Source organism: Protomyctophum bolini (genome assembly GCF_963924005.1).
Source record: "Protomyctophum bolini genome assembly, chromosome: 17".
NCBI lineage: Eukaryota > Metazoa > Chordata > Actinopteri > Myctophiformes > Myctophidae > Protomyctophum > Protomyctophum bolini.
Window position 1 is genome coordinate 35,759,860 of NC_137878.1, and position 19,165 is coordinate 35,779,024.

Below are 19,165 nucleotides of genomic sequence, written 5' to 3' on the forward strand. Positions count from 1 at the left end.
GTGACGCGACACAACAACATTATGGCTTTAGGTTGGTAAAAAACGCCCAGAGGGCAAATGGCTTGAGTTCCCATTCGACGCCCGTGGGACTCGGGTTGAAGTCTCCTGTCGGCCCTGCCGGAGTGTCCTTTAGCACACGCCGGATCTCTAACAAGCGCCGAGGAGACAGCTGTGACACAGTGCTCACACATAAGACTCCAAGAATACACCCCAAACAAGCCCCAGAGAATTACAGCTACGAGCTGTCCCGGAACAATCTTACACTTAACTGTATCATTAGTCTGCGCTGCCCGCCCTCGTCAGTGGTGGAAAAAGTAACTAAGTAAATTTACTACAAAAAATGTTTATGAGATATTTGTACGTTACTTGAGTATTTCCAATTTATTTTCAATACTTTTTCTTCTACTCCATTAGATCTTGCATCCAAATATTGTACTTTTACTCCATTTTACTCTTTTACTTTTGTACATTTTGAATTCCAGACGTATTAGTTATTTCTACATTGCAGTATCGATACAAGATGTGAGTACATTTTCCACCACCGCTGCACTGCACCCCCCCCCCCCTCCTGCATTCCCCCCCCCCCCCCCCCCCAACATACAGAGCTCAAGCAGCGTTCCGTGTGATCACTGGGGTTCCTGCAGCAAATTGCCACTTTAGTTTGTAAACCATTTGAAAGGTTTTTTTTTTTTTTAATGATGGGGACTTTTGTACGAATGGCCGACTTCGACCGCACCATGCATCGCCAATAGGGTTCCTCAGTCCTCATGCATACCCTAATTTATATATGAATCAATTCAGCGTACTGCTCAATGAAGCCTCTCCGACCACTCACTCACTCACTCACTCAATCCACTCTCACACATCACGAACCACGCAGGCATGATGTCACGCTATACTATACTGTATACACCACCGGAAACTGTGAGTCGACATGATGACTGACTGAGGGAGGGAGTGATCGACTCTAATGGGCTCTGGGGAGCAGCCTGCATGGCCCCTGAGGGAGGGAGTGGCCCCTGAGGGGCCCCTGAGGGAGGGAGTGGCCCCTGAGGGAGGGAGTGGCCCCTGAGGGAGGGAGTGGCCCCTGAGGGAGGGTGTGATCGGCTCTAATGGGCTCTGGGGAGCGGCCTGCGTGGCCCCTGAGGGAGATGTTTTCTGGCTGTTGTAGTTAAGTTTTTTGCCATCATCAGTGAAAAACTCGGGCCTATTACACCGCACACACGTGCGCGGCGCGCGTGTGTGTGTGTGTGTGTGCGGTGCGTGTGTAAAGGTGTTAACAGGGTTAAGCACAGTGTGTGAGACCTCGGCAGGTGCTGATGGTCTCGGGTATACTGGCCGGAGATGGTCATTAGTGTGTATGGGTTTGCTGAGTCGGTGGCTTTATTTGTTCTCAGCGCATGCACCTGTGACACGTACAGTACACTCTGTACTGTATACTGTATAGACACATACACACACGCAACCTCACTCACGCACAAACAGACATACGCACCAGCACGCACACAAGCACCCTCACTCAATCACTGCACATAAAGCCACACACACACACACCCTCACTCACTCACTCACGCACGCACACTCACACATTCTCCAACTTTGAGGTGGTTTTCAGTCCGATTCTAGCCTCATTGAATTTCAAAATGTGTTGTATGTATTCAGTCCAAAACGGTTGCTTTTATATTATAATTTAAAAAAAACATTTAACATATTGAAAATAGCAAGTCCTTTAAGGTGAAGTTAAAATAGCTCATAGCTCTGATGCTGGTTGTCTGGGTTAGGAGTTAGGACCCGCTGCAGTGGTGTCCAACTAGAACTAAAACCAGGATGCTTGGTCTTCTGCCTTCTCCCTAGAGCAGACCCTTGTTATAATATTCTCTGAATATGCTTGTCACGATGACTACGCCACAAAGGTATGGCTCCCCCATATCTTGCAAGTATGATCAAACCCTCCAAACCCTCCCGCGCACTCAGATCAGCCAACGCACGGAAGCTGGAAGTATACCCTCACTAAAAACGCTCCACACGTCCCAAACTCTTCTCCCTTCTGGCTCCAAAACTCAGGAATGCACTTCCCATTACAATCAGAACTGCAACCTCACTCCCAATCGTCCTCCGTAGTCTGAAAACCCACCTGTTCAGACTCCATCATGGCCCGTAGCACTTACCCTAGCCCCTTAGATAGCACTTTTGTAGACTTGGATAGCATTTTATACAGACTTATGGCACGTGATGTAGCCAGCACTAGAATTGCATTGTATGTAGTCATAGCACTTTATAGTATATAAGTATAGTATAGTATATATGTATAGTTTCATTATATAGAGATTCCACTGTTACGTTCTTAGCTTACGCATGTTTCTTGAATACTACTTTTTATGTATGTGATGTATTGCCATACGTTTTGTTCTTGCATTATGTAAATCGCTCTGGATTAAGAGCGTCTGCTAAAAGCCTAAATTGTAATTGTAAATTGTAAGCCAGTTAAATCTATCCATATATGGGTTCTACCACATCTATCCGACACTGACAGACTGATTGTCTTAATTAGTGTCACACCACACAGTCTTTTAATCAAGAGCGCAAAAAGGTACAGTGGAAGGAGGCCGACACGACGAACGTTACTGTATTACCCGCGTGTGCTTATTGCTTAATCAATCGTTATTAAACGAATACAGTTGTCCTTGTCCAGACTGTACGATATCGTTTGTCTATACAGTCAGTCCTGTGGTGTCTCTGTACAGCCTGTACCGCATACGACCTGTCATCTGTGAGGTTATTGTGTGCGTGTGTGTGTGTGTGTGTGTGTGTGTGTGTGTGTGTGTGTGTTACAGTAAGTGTGCGTGTACGTGCGTGTCCAGCCCTCCATGCATAATACTGAGTTTCCTGAACTCTCTTGAGTTCAGTCCCCACTCAGTGGTGGGAAAAAGTAAAACTATCAATACTGCAATGTAAGAAATACATTATGTTACAAGTAAAAGTCAGGAATTCCAAATTTACTTGGGTAAAAGTACAAAAGTATTGGCATCAAAATGTACTTAAAGTAAACCAAATGTAAGTTATGCAGAATGTCAAGTTATCAAATGTATATAATGTGAATTTAAACATCTTTTGAAAATGGCAGATCTACAAGCTATGTTTAAATGGCCAGTACAATATTTGCATCCAAGATGTAGTGGAGTAGAAGTAAAAGTATTGGAATTTGGAAATAGAAATACTAAAGTACAATTTACAATTACAATTTTACAGTAAGCAAGAAAAAGAAAAAAAAGGTAATACATCAAATACATAAAAATAATCATGAATCATACGTAAGCTAAGAACCCAACAGTGGGATATCTATGAAATGAAACGCGTATACACTATAGAGTGCAATGTCTACATAAAATGCTATCCAAGTTACATAAATTGAGCCTTTGCATATGCCTGTAAGGTCGTCGAGGCCAAGTACAGATACCTCAAAATTGTACCTCAAAGTGCAGTACTTTAAGTAAATGTACTTCCCACCAGCACTGACTCCGGATGGTGCAGTGTAGTGTATAAGGCTACAATATGCCCACCACGCCACCTTACGTACGACCTGGGCCAATGAGCCGGGGCCGGCTGAGCGACAAGGTCATCCCAGGGAACTAACCCCCGCCTGGGGGGAGCGGAGGAGGAGGAGGAGGGCTCTGTTACTTCTGCTAAGTGGACATTTCTACTCACTCAGCTGAAACTGCACACTGGTCACGACATAAATGCACAATTCCTCTAACTGTGGCCACTCACTTAATGGACAGAGTAGACACTATACTGGGGGGGGGGGGGGGTGTGGAAGTTGCCTGGTCTAGCGTGTATGGACCCCCGGGGCGAACCCACCCCCCCCTCCCCACAGTCTATGCACGCCAGTATACATACAGTATATGAGTCTGACATACCCTTCATGCACAATGTGTCAAACATTCAGAATTGAGACCTACTTTTTCATATAACATCACAAACCCGAACCACAATGTACCGGGCGGGGACATAATTTTGTTCCAACAAAGATTCAATCCGACTTTCATTTTATTTATTATTACAGACCCAAACCTTCATGGTCCCGGGAACATCTGATTGGTTCCGAGTCAGAGATATTACAGGACCGACCTGGTGCATGTCCGAGAGAAGACCAGAGAGGTTCTGAGACAGGTCGATTATTACATTATTAATTATGGACCCGAAAAACAGAATCATTATGATTGCTATTAAAATGGGTTCTACCAGGGGTCTTGCTCAAGGACGCTTTCACACCAACTCTGGGGGAGCCCGAGTTCGAAATGGGAACCTTGCGGTTCGGTTACTCTACCCCTGAGCCACTACCGTAGCGTACGAAAGAGACGTTCCGACAATCAACTGGCATCAATTGGCATCATGTCACACTCACCTGACGGCCCGGATGAGTGTCTTCACTGCAGGGATCACCTCCTCCATGGCCACGTCACAGCACTGTTTATCCTCCACACTGTCCTCCCCCACGCCTTCCACTGGAGAGAGGCAACATGGAGGACAATAAATACACTGTTTATATACTGTACCACGCCCTCCACTGGAGAGAGACAACATGGAGGACAATAAATACACTGTTTATCCTCCACACTGTCCTCCCCCACGCCCTCCACTGGAGAGAGACCACATGAAGGACAATAAATACACTGTTTATCCTCCACACTGTCCTCCCCCACGCCCTCCACTGGAGAGAGACAACATGGAGGACCATAAATACACTGTTTATCCTCCACACTGTCCTCCCCCACGCCCTCCACTGGAGAGAGACCACATGAAGGACAATAAATACACTGTTTATCCTCCACACTGTCCTCCCCCACGCCCTCCACTGGAGAGAGACAACATGGAGGACCATAAATACACTGTTTATCCTCCACACTGTCCTCCCCCACGCCCTCCACTGGAGAGAGACAACATGGAGGACAAATAAATTCACTTTTTCGTACTGGCCAACGCTAAGACCTGAGTTATCTGAAGAACGTATGTTGCTATAATCAGTGGTGCTCAAACTTTTTTCATGTCGTGGACCCCCAGAATTATATGTATTTGGCTGTGGACCCTGCATCTCTCTCTAGGTCGACACCAGCAGCTTTTGAAGCCAAAATGTGTCTAAAATGACACGAAATGACGCGCTATGAGTTTATGCATGCATGTGCGTTCATGTGGGTATGTGTTTTACGTGTGTGTGTGTGTGTGTGTGTGTGTGTGTGTGTGCGCGCGCATGTGCTTTATTTGAATGTCCAGCCTTTCGATTCGATTTCGAAGTAGTGAGAGCCTAGCTGTTGACAAAATGTTGGCTACAATTTACAAATAATGTTTTTGTGCCATATATAAAGTTGACAGAAGCTTACCCTCAGTAATACAAATGGATGAGTTAAAGGCAGATAAAAGCCACCATGGAATTACAAATTGTCCCACGTTGTACAAACAAACCTTGAAGTTGAAGATGTTATATTTAGACTTTAGATTAAAGCTAATATATAAGTTTTGAGCTTTGTAGATCCGCTATTTTTTTGTTCCCCTCAGATCCCTCAGAATACACATGTGATTTGTGTATGTATTTACATTAATATCGAACAGTCTATAATTCCCAAATAAAATGCATGCATTTAAGCAGGAATATTCACCGCATGTCAATCGATCGGGTTCTGGCTTGGATCAATTAAACTAACGTAGTCTACTATACGTAGTACTACCGTTAGTTTAGTCCTGAGACAGTTTGAGAACCACTGCTGTACAAGTATGGCCCCTTTTCCACCAAAAGGGCCAAAATAATAACAAAATGGTTCCAGTTCTGAACCAACTTTTAGGGAGCTGAACCAATTAATTTGGTTCAAAATTATGCAGAATTGACACTTTTACTTAACCCATTTTGGGGCGGGAACCCCTTTTGGTGTTATAAACATTATGTTATAATTTAGCTATTGAAAAATAGCAGATCTACAAGCTCATAGCGTGCCACCAGGTGGCGCGCTACGAGCTTGTAGGTCTGCTATTTTTGAAAAATCGTGCAAAATCGCCTGCCACCCACCGTCGGCCGGAGGTCGCGGCTTGAGGCGCAGCGAGGTGCGGAAGCGCGTGCGGTCGTTGAAGCTCCAGCTCTTCTGCACCTTGCCGGGGCTGGTGGCGTCGGGGACGTTCTCCTGGCTGGGCGAGCGGCGCAGGCCCGCCGAGGCCGGCGACGCCTTGCTCCGGATGGACTGCGACGAGCGCGAGTTGTTCATCCTCATCCGATCCCGGAAGCCAATCTTGTTACTGCTATAATAACAGCAGGCAGAGGCAGGCAAAAGACAGAGGGGTCAAAAAACAAGCAAAGCCTTTTTTCGTTTTTTAATCCTCACCCTGATTGACCTTAAGGTCCTGGGGGGACGTTTGACCTCCTCCCCCCCCCCCCCCTGTGGACCAACCATAATTATGCCCCTGGCTGGGAGCTAAGCCAATCAGCATGGGCGGAGGATACGTGGCCTTGAGCTCGTTAGGAAATCAGTGCCTGAACGATGCTCGATATTTTGGTTTAAGATTCCGATCCCGGCTGCTAGCCCACTGATTTACCAATGTTTTGAACCGGTATATTTTGTCTTAAAATCAATCTGAACAACTTTGATTAAAGTTTCTGTTTGAGAACATCCAACTTATGAGCAAATACAAAAAAATAACCATTTAATTAAGCACATTAAACTTAAACGATTTCACTTCAATTATACACTGAACAAGCAAAGTAAATACTGTAGAAAATACGCAAACTGAACCTTATTTAACCACTTAAAGACGGCTGTTTAGAGACTGACTGGCAATAAAAGTTGCTGAAGGACGAGAGACGGGGATACGGCAGCGACAGACCTTTTCTTTTGTCTCTCGGTGGGGGGGGGGGGGGGGGGGGGGGTTACGTGTGCGTTGCTAAAAATGGATCCTGCCCTCGAGAATTTTGCTTATTTCAACAGCCTATCATAGCGCCTGATTCAGCAAAAAAATGAAATCCCGCTGAAACCTGATTCAAGCAGGAGTGTGCTGGGGACTGTCGAAAATGTGCCACCTAAGTTACCGTACCACTAGAGTGGAGAAGACGCTTACAGGAATACACATCAGAGGGCACTCGCCAATGGTGTGAAGTAACTAAGTACATGTACAATTTTGAGGTATTTCCAATTTTCTGTACTTTTACTTCTACTCCACTACATATCTGGGGACAATATTCAAGATAATATAAAAGTATTTGAAAACTTGTCTTTTTACTTTGGAGATTATTATTATTATTACAAAATATGCATTATACCGACTTCAAGCCCTATACATTGTGGCCATTTGAATAGCCGATCTACAAACTCCCAATGTGACACATTGTGAGCTTGTAGATCAGCTATAGTATCAAAAGGTAGAAAGAAAACTTGTGAAACGGGACTTTCTGCATAATGAGTACTTTCTACTTTTGGTACTTTAAGTAGCAAGTACATTTTGATACCAATACTTTTGTACTTTTACTGAAGTACATTTTGAATTCCGGACGTTCACTTCTAACAGAGCATTTCTAAATTGCAGAATTTACACTTTTACTTAAGTCCAAAATGTGAGTACCTTTATCCACCACTGGCACTGACACAGAGAGAAGGCACCCCATTAGCAAGTCTACACACCAACACCAACGCATGGCTGCAGCTAGAGGCCAGACTCAATCTAAGGTCATCTGTTTACAGGAAAGCTAATCTAATACTGTAATTATAACAGACACTAGGGACGACGCCTGCACCCCCATACAGTATATCTCTCTCTGTCTGTCTTGACGTGCTAAACGTCTCACGCACGTGCACGCAAGCATGTTGCACACATGGAAGTGTCACAGATCCTTGAGGCATTTCAAATGTCATGCGCCAGAGGGCAATTCCATGGCTCCTTGTTCACTCATCCCGGTGATGATCGTTGTGTGGGCCATTTATATTAAACATTTAATAGTTGAGGGGCATTAGTGTAAATAGCATTTCCTACGAGCAAGCTGAATATGCTCAGGTAGACATACAGTATAGAAGGAAGTGGGAAGTAAAGAGAGAGAGAGAGTGGAGAGAGTGCCAGACCTTTGCATGCAGTCGGGAAGCAAAATAGGTGATTTGGATGCATTGAAGGTTGCAGAAATTTGGCAGCGTCTTTTTCACAGACATGCAGAGAATTCCTTGCATGCCAAGAATGTGAAAAGGAACAGTTGAATAGAAACCAGTGGAGCACAACTCAAAATGGGATTGCATGCTGAATAATGTATACCAGAATGCACCAATTCAATGGAAAACATGCAACAACAAAAAAGAAGAACAATTTCTTTGACTTCAATATTATGTGTCCTTTTGCGGAATGTCATGGTGGCTAGAGTCAAAATATCCATTTTCATTCTGTGCGTTTGGAAGAAAGACATTGCATTTACAGTAGTAGTAGCGAATACAATGGATTCCAAAGAAGAAAAAATAAACCCAAGTTTCTCTATTTTGTGGTCTCCACGCCCAGTCCAGAGAAACTGTCCAAAGTAAAAGAGCATAAAACATCTCATTCTCTTCCAGAGTCAATGATTCACTCAAGCATTTGTGGACCGTGAGTGAGAGCGTTGTTCAGCCCAAAGATTCTGTATGCACTAGTTGTACAGTGTTTACAGAACACTGAAACATGTACACTTTAAAAACACCCAATCTACAAAGCTGTAGATACAATTTGGGACTGTTAAAACGGGGATGCCACGTTGGAATTGGCTAAAGATGCTTTTTGACGTCCAAGGCAATTTTTTCTCGCTTCGCTCATTCGGTCCAAAAGACTTGTTGAAGAGTGTATAGGATGGGTGTGTGCATGTGTGTATGTGTGTGTACAGTATGTGTTAAGGGATGGGATTGAGTGACTGGTGGTGGTGATGGTGGTGTTATCGAGCGAATGGCAGTGATGTGATCTAGCGTGCCCCGTGCACAGGCTCAGCGCCGGGGATACCTCTGCTTGCGGCCAGCGTGAATCCTGAAGAGACCCCGCTTTTTAGAAACCAGTTGACTGGGGAGACACACAAGGCAGAGGGGTCAGAGAGTGAGATGTGGAGAGAGCAGTGGAGGGGTGTCGGTGGGTGGTGGCGAAGGCAGACCAGAAGTTCTGGGGCTCGGTTCGGGTGCATAGTGACCCCCACGACCCACAGAGAAAACAGATAAAGAGGAAGGAAGGAGGGTGTATAGGAACTTGTATAGGAAGGGAGTTGAAGTGAAGGAATTTGCTCTATGCACACAGAATAATCCTTCCTATACCTCCGGGCCCCTTCCCCATGCACTTTCTTCACAGGCGTTACTGATGATACTAATTTAGGCTCTGTGGTTCTCAAACTTTCATTTCAAGGACCCCCATTTGTACACTCTCAGAGTTACAGAGGCCATTTGGAACCCTATACGGGGCCATCAGATCATGAGATCAGATTCATACGAGGTTTCCACTGGACACACACTGGTCCGATTAACCCATTCTGACCCGAGATCAGATTCTAAAAATGTCAGTCGTTCTTCGATTTTTTCAAAAATAGCAGACCTACAAGCTCGTAGCGCGCCGCTCGTAGCGCGCCACTCGGTGGCGCGCTATGAGCTTGTAGATCTGCTATTTTTCAATAGCTAAAGCATAACATGATGCTAACACCATTATGGGTTCCCGGTCAGAATGGGTTAGTGTTTCCAGTGAGCCAACATGCACAACATCAGCACCCTGACTCTGTTTGACCAGAATGGAACAGAGCCCTCATTAGTATCATCGGTATAACACCTGTGAAGCAAGTAGGGAAGTGGGCCCACGTACGTTCTTTCCAAAATGGCGTGTGTGCATAGAGCATAATTGTTGCATTTCAATAGTCCAAAGAGGCCTTTACTTGATATCACGTTTCCTTAAAGAAAACAAAAGCAAACATCTGGGACAAATCTTCTCCAAAAAGGCATTTTTTTGGGGAGGGGGGGGGGGGGGGGTTATTATGATGATTAGATGTTATGCATTGATGGGACTTCTACTGAAGGTGAAGAAGCAAAGCATGCCAAAGGGTGACAGACAGGGTCTTATAATGCTTCACCAGCTGGGTCCATCCATCAAGTCACCAATTAATCCTCATTGTAAAGTATAAAAAAAACCCCATCAAAAGACGACATTTCTGCTGGCGTTTACGTTTATTTTATGTTTTGGTCCACGTTTGTAGTGCATGCAGCCTCAGCTCTTTTTAATGCTTATCTTATACTGTCGCGTGTCAGCGCTGGACGCCAAAAAATGGCATTATCCATTTTCGGCGCACGACACCAACAAACGCGTACAGACCAGGCTCGAGCGCAGGGCCAAGTCTCAAATCATTCGAGGAAAAGTTCAAGTCAAACGTCCTGATTATCATAACTTACAGTATAGGTCCGACTCGTGTCCGAGTCTCCAGCTCTGCCCATCGAATCAAATATCCATACAAGTCTACCTCTATACCATTTTTTTGTTATATTTGCCTGCCGTTTCATCAGGATGGCAGACAATTATTTTAGCGTTTACTGTAGCACACAGCTTTCAACTGAACGATGAACGTCTACTGTATGTACTGTATGTACTATTCTAATTGCAGTGAAGCGGGACAATTTGGTAGGGAATGTTTTAACCAACCGGGACAATCCCGGTCAGACTGGGACGTGCGGTCACCATAACATAGTAAAGTGGCAGATTAAACTATCCTTGCGGTGGTCAGATGTTTTTTTTTTTTCCCCCATGTCTCGAGTCCAGTCGAATGTTAGAGATAACAGTCGAGTCTTAATAAGATAATAGCAAACGCACAGCTAAATATATGACATTTCTTTTTTTAGTATCACTCTTGAGAACGATCCGTACCATCCACCAAGATCTTTAACATTTTGAAAATAGAAAACGCATGAAGCTTTTGGGGAAAGGGGGTGATTTTTTTTAGTTGAATGTTACCCTCACCTGAAGATTGAGGGTTGTGGCCTAGTAAATAGATTGACACAGGAGTCATCAATATGCCTGTACAGTACACGGACAGACACGGTCTGTGGCAAAGACTTGGTCTTGTCCTTTTTTTACACACCATTATAATGTTCTTATTTTGATCATAAGACCAGATTACTGTGTGAAGTCTCCAGGTTTTCCGTATATGACACTATGGCACATTAGGCGGTTCAACTAGTACTAGTGGTTCTCAACTGTTTTATTTGCAAGGACCCTCTTACTTGAGTGCCACAAATGGAACCAAATGGGTTCCATTTGTAACACTCTCAGAGTTACAGACCCGTTATAGTCATTTAGGTTTAGATCATGCGTTTCAGGTAATATTATTGTCCTTTCATTTCGTATGTCCGTAGTAGCAAAAACACATTTTGACCGAAATGTCCACCACAAGCCATCATGGCGACGATGACCCCTGGATTGACACAAAGTGTCACTTTTTGCCTGGAAGAAATAAATAATAAAATATAGTAATAAAAACAGTAGTAGGGATCAACGGAATATTAGAACGTCTAATAAAAAAAACGGAGCACACCCAAAACCTCAAACAACAACAACAACAAACAAACACCCTGAAGGGAAACAAGCACACCTCATGTCATGACATGACGAACAAACCTGCACGGGACGTCCTTCCTGAGATCAGGATGACAAGATGGAGGGGTGGCATGGAGGGGGGAGAGAGAGAGAGAGAGAGAGAGAGAGAGAGAGAGATGATGGGGGGTAGAGAGAGAGGAGGAAACAGGTGAGTGAATGGAAGGAGGCGGCGCTTATAGGGCTGGGCAACTAGACGAAAAGATCGATAGAGCTCCGAAGTCTGACCTAATTTCACATCCTGCTCCCCCACATTCAGGGGCTGAATGAGTGATGTCAGGATTTCGGTACTCTATATCCCCTTGCGATGCGTTGTGACCATATGGATCTGCTGGTATTTTCACGATAACAATAAATACATTATAGCAATCGTTCATGAATCAAAATTGAGGCAATAGATTGTAATAACGGCGATATTGATTTGATCGTCCAGCCCTACAGCGGAGGTCACATGAGGGTGAGAGAGAAGAGACATGACACAAATATGCACACGCTGCAAGAAGCAAGAGAAAGCAGGCCGCCATCGAACGCGGGACACACTCACACGCTGCTCTCAGATCAGTGATTAGTCACGGTTAGTTGAAGATACACAACAGGACACCCACATGCCGCGCACGGCACACAGACCCAGGAACAGCCAGCTTTCAGGTTTGGTTTCAGTTCTTTCTTTCTTTCTTTCTTTCTTTCCTGTTTCTATACAGACAAGTGATACTTCTGTCCCTCAAATGAACAGTTTGGATCTGGTCACCGTAGTGCGTGTTTGTGTATGAGTGAGTGGCGATGATGGGAGAGAGAGTGCGTACCTGTCCCCCGACAGATAGGGGGAGCTGTAGGGCCTCAGCCCAGACAGCAGCGTGTGGTAGGAGTTGTGGAGAACCTTCTTGGCGCTACGCTGTGGCTGCAGGTGGCTGAACAGCAGCGTCAGTTCTCTGACCGACGCCAACCACCAACGTGCAAAAGTATACATGAATGAAAAAAATATGAAAAAAATACAACGGAAGACATGACAAATGGAATCAACAAACCGGAAACAAAAAACAAACAAAAACTATAAAATGACGCAAAGAGAAAAACATAACAAAACAAAAGATGAAAAAAGGACAAATTAATGGTCCAAACATTTAAAAGAAGGGGAACAGTGTGTGTAACTAATGTATACGTACGGAAAGATCCAATTTGGAAGAAAACTACAGTATAGAGACAGACGGGCTTGATTTAATTATAGAAAACTATAGAGACAGACTGCAGGCTTGATTTCAGGCAAATTCAAGACTCAGATTCTGACATTCCCCTCCTTTTAAGCAAACAAAATTAGTCAAATTAATAACTAAATGCAGATTTTTAAGAAATTATCGAACTAAATGCAGGAAATTATAAGAACAGTGATGGCATTAGCGTTTCATACAGTGTAAGGTGTATTATAATTTGGATTCTGTATAGCACCACTGAACATCACTAATGCCAACATTTTGTCACGAAAACAGAATTGTATGTACTTATGAGGAGCCACATGGGAATTTGAAAATGTTGACCAAATTAGTATGTATGAAAAAAATAATAATAGCAAAAATATACACCCACAATTTTAACAAAAACTGTGCTGCTAATGACAACCTAATGTAACAATGAGTTATGGTGAACTTTGTGTGTGTATTAAATATCTATCCTCGATTGTCAGTGATGGTTTCCAGCAATTAAATAAATCAAATGCTTTTAATGTATATATATTTTTTAATCTACGTTGAGCCTCTGGCTCTTGTTTATTCGTGATGTTTTAGGCGTTGTTAAGCCCTACACCACGGGGCCTTCAAACAACTCTCAAACTGTTTTTTTTGCCGTTCTATCTCGCATCATTTCACAGCAACAACACTGTATGTACATCAGTGTTGATTTCGACAGCAATTTAGTCGTTTGGTTTTAGTCAGTCTTTTGAATAACATGTATTTAGTTTTTGTCATTTTTGGTAATAATAAGAGACAAAATCTACAGTTTATTTTGTCAACTAAAATGTATTATTATGTATTATCACATTTTTATCCCACAATTTTGTACCCCATTTTTTCACCCAGTGTCAATTACCTAATGTAATCCTGGGCTCTACACTCCCTCTGCCAACCTGGGGAAAGCAACAGCCTGACCTCATGCTTCCGTCAATGCATGAGGAGTCCAAGCCTCTTCTTTTCACCTGAGACATCCAGCGTGTGGAGGGAACACGTTGTTCAAGTTTAGAGACCAGGATTACTGCATGTTTTTTGTGAGGGTACCTACCCTGTGAGACACGGGGAGAACATGCAAACTCCAGACAGAAAGGCCCTTTAGCCAACCCCACCTCTGGTATGGGCACTGATGACGCCGAGCAGAGAACACGCCCCCAGTGCCCCAACGGGAATTGAACCCAGGACCTTCTAGCTGTGAGGCGACAGCACTACCGACTGTGCCACTGTGCTTCCGTAACAAAAGATTATATATATATATTTTGGCAGGCCTTGATGGCATCGTAATGACTCATTTTACACTTCGTTGCATGCTGAAAATATTTTGCAACCAAACAAACAAACAAACAGACCTGTCTTTTAGTTCTATTTAATCTTCTCCCCTAGTCTTTTGCTAACATTTTAGTAAATTTTTATTTGCTGACAAAATTGTCAATATTAGTCTTAGGCATAATAGCTTACTCTTTCTTTAGTTTTTCCGTCATAGTTTTTAGTCGGCGAAATCAACACTGCTGTACATGTCTCGGCGGCGGCCAGGCACAGCAGACAGCCATGTTGGCCATGTTGCTGTTTGAACACGGCTGCGAGCCACAGTCCACTGATCCACACACACACACACACACACACACAGTCCACTGACCCACACAGTCCACTCACACACACAGTCCACGGTGCCCGGCAGGGAGCGCCAGGCTCCAGATGGGAACACTTACCTGAAGGAAGGGAGCATGCTGTCATAAAAGTACCATGTGGCCGTCAGGTACGAGCGCTGAACGTCTGTGGAGTAGAGGCGCCACGCAGCCTGGGGATGCATGGCACGCACACACACACACACACACACACACACACACACACACTTCATTACCAGTCTTGTCATGGAAATATTCGAAATATCCACTTTGATGCCGACAGATAGTGACAACTAAAGCAATCATTTTGACTGAAAAAGGAGAGAGAGGCCGCACAGCTCGTAGTCACGATGCCATCAAATTCATATTTTTCCAACGTTTCGGCAACAAGTTGCCTTCATCTTCATGAAGAAGGCACGAGCTGTGCGGCCTCTTGCCTTTTTCAGTTAAAGTTTTATCTCCTGCGGTCAGCAGCACCTCCCCACTACTGGTGTGCGCTCCTACCTTTTTGTTTGTTCAACTAAGGCAATCACGACAAAAGTATTTCATGAACCAAACATCCCGCACTCTGCTATTGCTCAGCAACACCAGTTTTTATTCAAACTGATTTCGGTCCCTCTCTAGGCCTTCATCGAGAGTGTCTTTCAGTTCTAATGCCATTTTTAACCCCACAACTTATTTGCAACTATTTTGAATTAGTTCAACTATCCGATCTACATCGACACGTTGTGAGCTTGTAGATCGGCTATTTGAACTATTTAAAAAAAAATTGTAAAAAATTGCATAGTTTAGGGATAAGGGGTAGCGCAAGATATAGCCCCCCCCCCCCCCCCCCCCATCTTAAAACCTAACCTCTAAACGCCTAACCCAAACTTTTCCTAAATGTAGCCCAAGTGTAACTCCCCAAGCCTTGTTTGAACCATAAAAACACGGTGTGTGAATGTGTGTGTGAATGTAATGCACAATCGATGTAAAGCGCCTTGGATAAAGGCACTATATAAATGCACACACACCCCACCAGGCAGTTAAGTGTGAATTATCTTGGCCTCTCTCTTTTTAATGTACTATAATGGAAGGTTGGAAAAAAGCTCAAGATTTGCACTGAATCCATTTCCCTGTGTGTGTGTGTGTGTGTGTGTGTGTGTGTGTGTGTGTGTGTGTGTGAGATCAGTGTTGTCTTCTGGACAGTGGATTGTGTGAAAAGGCTCCTGCAGCCTCAGTAATTATGAATGTCAATAAAATGAGTCATAAGTATATCAAATATATATAGATATTATATAATAATATATATAATAGATATCAAAGCACAAGCGGTGATACATGACGACACTGGAACACGGACTAACAGTTTTATGCCACAGTGTTTTTTTTCTTTTGTCTTTTGTGTTCTCTCTGTTGATACCGTTATATGTTATGGTGCACTAAACGGAATTTCCTTGTATGTCTCATACAGTGACAATAAAGATCTTATCTTATCATAGATTGTCTTTATTCAGACCGCGGCCATCTTGCCAGCAAGGTGCTACCTAGGTGCAACCTACCATCCCGCTGTCCATGGTTTCGTTCGGAATATTAACGCTTCTAAAGAGAACAGATGTGACAGTGCGAGGTAGTAATGGAAAATTATAACCTCCCGGTTTGGGAGGGGGGACGACGACGACCTCCCGGTTTGAGGGGGAAATGGAAGGTGGGGCTTTTCAGAGTAAAATCTGCCTTATCTGCTGGCCGGCCCACTGGAAGTGTTAAATAAGCACTGCTCACCTGTATGAGGTTGGCTGCAGGCGTCCTCCTCTTCTCAAAGTGTTTCTGTCTGTGCTGCTCCTGAACCTTCAGGGCAAAACCTGAGCCGAGGATGCCCTGTGGGACGGAGGGGTCAGAGGTCAAAGGTCACACACACTCTAAAGCACCAAAGATATTCAATTATTCTTATTGAAGAACCCGATTGGGGCCACTAGAGACCAAATGGTACACAACACAGGTCATACAAAATGGTCTCCTAAAGTGGGCGCTGTGTGCTCTGGTGCTCGGGCTCGTGAGTGTGTGTTGCTGGGACAGAGAAAGGTCGATGATAAAGTCGATTTTCTCCTGATTTGTCTCTCTGAAGAAAGCCATTTTAGTTTGAAAATCTTGGGAGGTGTGCGTGGCTTGTGCCGATCGGGTCCAATATTTAGTTCAGTGATCACATTAGACTCCAACCTGCTTCTGGTCACCTAAAAAGGTGCCCACGTAACTTACACAGACACGGGAGGTAAATTAAGTACAAAAATAATTTCTTCTCCTTTATTTTTTACTTTTTTCAAAAAGGTTTTTCAAAAACCTTCAAAAAGCAATTCTACATTTTGTCAGAAATGTTCAGAGATATGAAAAAATAAATGACACTATATTGATCCTAAATAATCAGCTGTTCAGACTCACGGCGGGCAGGGCGAAGAAGGAGACCCCCAGCAGAGCGAAGGCGGCCGCGAGGAGCCGGCCCTGCCAGGTGCGAGGCGTCTTGTCACCGTAGCCAATGGTGGTCAGCGTAATCTGTGTACACACACACACACACACACACACACACACACACACACACACACACACACACACACACACAGTTAGAATGAAAAGATTACTTAATTGTCAACATACTCACAAATAAAGTACAGTGCCTTACAAGTATTTGTAGAGGCAAAACATTTGCCTAAAAGGACGTTTAGTTTGCCAACGACTGTAATATACCGTGATCGACCCCAAAGGTAGATCAATCTACCAGCCGATCACAAAGGCTGTGCAGGTAGACCACGGCATGCCCTTAAAAATATATATATTTTAATAATAATAATAATTTAATTGTTTTTAATTTATAAACTATTTTTGCCATTTGCCACTTGAATTAAGGAGACTTGATTGATTGACATAAAAAAGGGCCCGTCATCTCAAACCCACAATGCAATACTTTGTTTTCAAGACAACGTATCATTACTACAACTACTCCTTGGACGATGCAAAAACGCTAATCCACGCCTTTGTTTTCTCTCGGCTTGACTACTGCAATGCACTTTATTCAGGACTGCCTAAGAAAACAACTGACAGATTACAACTCGTCCAAAATGCAGCATCCAGAGTTTTAACTAGAACTAAGATGAGAGAACATATTACTCCAGTTTTGGCATCACTGCACTGGCTTCCGGTTGTTTTTAGGATTGATTTTAAAATTCTTTTACTTGTCTATAAAGCTCTCAATGGCCTCGCACCTTCCTACCTAAATGACTGCCTGCCTAAATATGTCCCAAACCGCCCCCTAAGGTCTTCCACTGCTGGCCTGCTCGCGATGCCAAAAAAAATGGCAACTAAAAAATACGGGGAAGCAGCTTTTTGTTTCTATCGGCCGTCGGCATGGAACAAGCTCCCACTGTACCTTCGTCAGGCAGCCTCTGTAGACATTTTTAAAGCTCAGCTCAAGACCCACTTCTACAACATTGCTTTTAATTGAGTTTTAATTTGCACGTTCCCACCCTGCCCTGACTGATTTGCTGCATGTGGTGTTTTTATTATTATTTTATTTGTTTTTATTTGTTTTTATTTATTTTATGTTCTTATATTCAATTTTGTTCTTTGCCATTGTTTTATCATTTTAACTACTTATGTTTTATTGTATTCTATTTTTGCCCTGTGAAGCACTTTGCGCTACATTTATGTATGAAAGGTGCTATACAAATAAAGTTTATTATTATTATTATTATTACAAGTTATATTTCAAACAAGAAATGATCACAGTGATATTTGTTAGGTGGCACACACACCCCGCCAAGTATTTTGGACCGAATGAGCGAAGCGAGGAAAAAGTGTGGAGAGCTTCGTTCATATCCGGTCACTCTACCCGGACTACCCCTGAGCCACTGCCGCTGTGTACTTGAATCTGTAGTATACAGTCCTCCACTGCGCAGCGCTTTGTAGAACCTCAGCTCAGAGAACGCTTCACCCCCTCCTCACTCACTCTGCTGGTAGAACTGTGTTGGGCGCAGTACTCACCGTCCCCCACCAGAGGGAGTCTGCATAGGTGTGGAACTCCGGGTTCACATCCTTCTCTGCCAGGTAGACCAGGAAGGAGGCAAAGATCAGCACCAGGAAGCCTATGTACCAGGCTGTGATCAGCTCCTACAGACACACACACAGACAGATCAGCACCATGGGGAGGCCTATGTACCAGGCTGTGATCAGCTCCTACAGACAGACACACAGACAGACAGACAGATCAGCACCATGGGGAGGCCTATGTACCAGGCTGTGATCAGCTCCTACAGACACACACTAGATCAGCAGGCTGGCTGGGTGGGTCTGAGCACGGAAATTGTATTTGGTTGGTTTTCAAAACAAAGTGTCACTGTTGTGCTAACACACACATACAGTGTATTAACTGTATATGATTATATCAGGTGTATCAGTACAGTACACTACAGTAGAGGGACCCCTGGGCCCCCCCCCCCCCCCCCCCCCCACATGGTAACTCTGTCATTTCTCAACCTTTCCGGGGACCCCCACACGGAGTTGCACCACTTACTTCACACGGGTGTGATTTTCTTTTGTTTATATTGATAGTGCGGATCCAGATTCCAGACTTTCTATATGGAACGGCTGACTTTCCATTATAGAACATGCATACAACATGTAAGCTGTATTTCATGCCAATGAAGCACATTTAAATACTGTACATATATTATAAAATATATACTGACAGATAGGTAGAGA

The 19,165-nt window shown here is 43.9% G+C and overlaps 1 protein-coding gene across 1 annotated transcript in view; it reads right to left on the reverse strand.

Annotated features, from left to right (window-relative positions):
- kcnq4 (potassium voltage-gated channel subfamily Q member 4) overlaps positions 1-19,165 on the reverse strand; it is a gene marked incomplete at its 5' end in the record, with an annotated part of 101,395 nt that overhangs the window by 18,840 nt on the left and 63,390 nt on the right. Inside the window, 8 exons of the mRNA XM_080787684.1 lie at positions 4,406-4,505; positions 6,059-6,282; positions 8,983-9,039; positions 12,399-12,524; positions 14,522-14,610; positions 16,199-16,294; positions 16,853-16,963; positions 18,449-18,574. Of these exons, the coding sequence (XP_080643810.1) occupies positions 4,406-4,505; positions 6,059-6,282; positions 8,983-9,039; positions 12,399-12,524; positions 14,522-14,610; positions 16,199-16,294; positions 16,853-16,963; positions 18,449-18,574 (929 nt within the window). The remainder of the gene's footprint in view (positions 1-4,405; positions 4,506-6,058; positions 6,283-8,982; positions 9,040-12,398; positions 12,525-14,521; positions 14,611-16,198; positions 16,295-16,852; positions 16,964-18,448; positions 18,575-19,165) is intronic.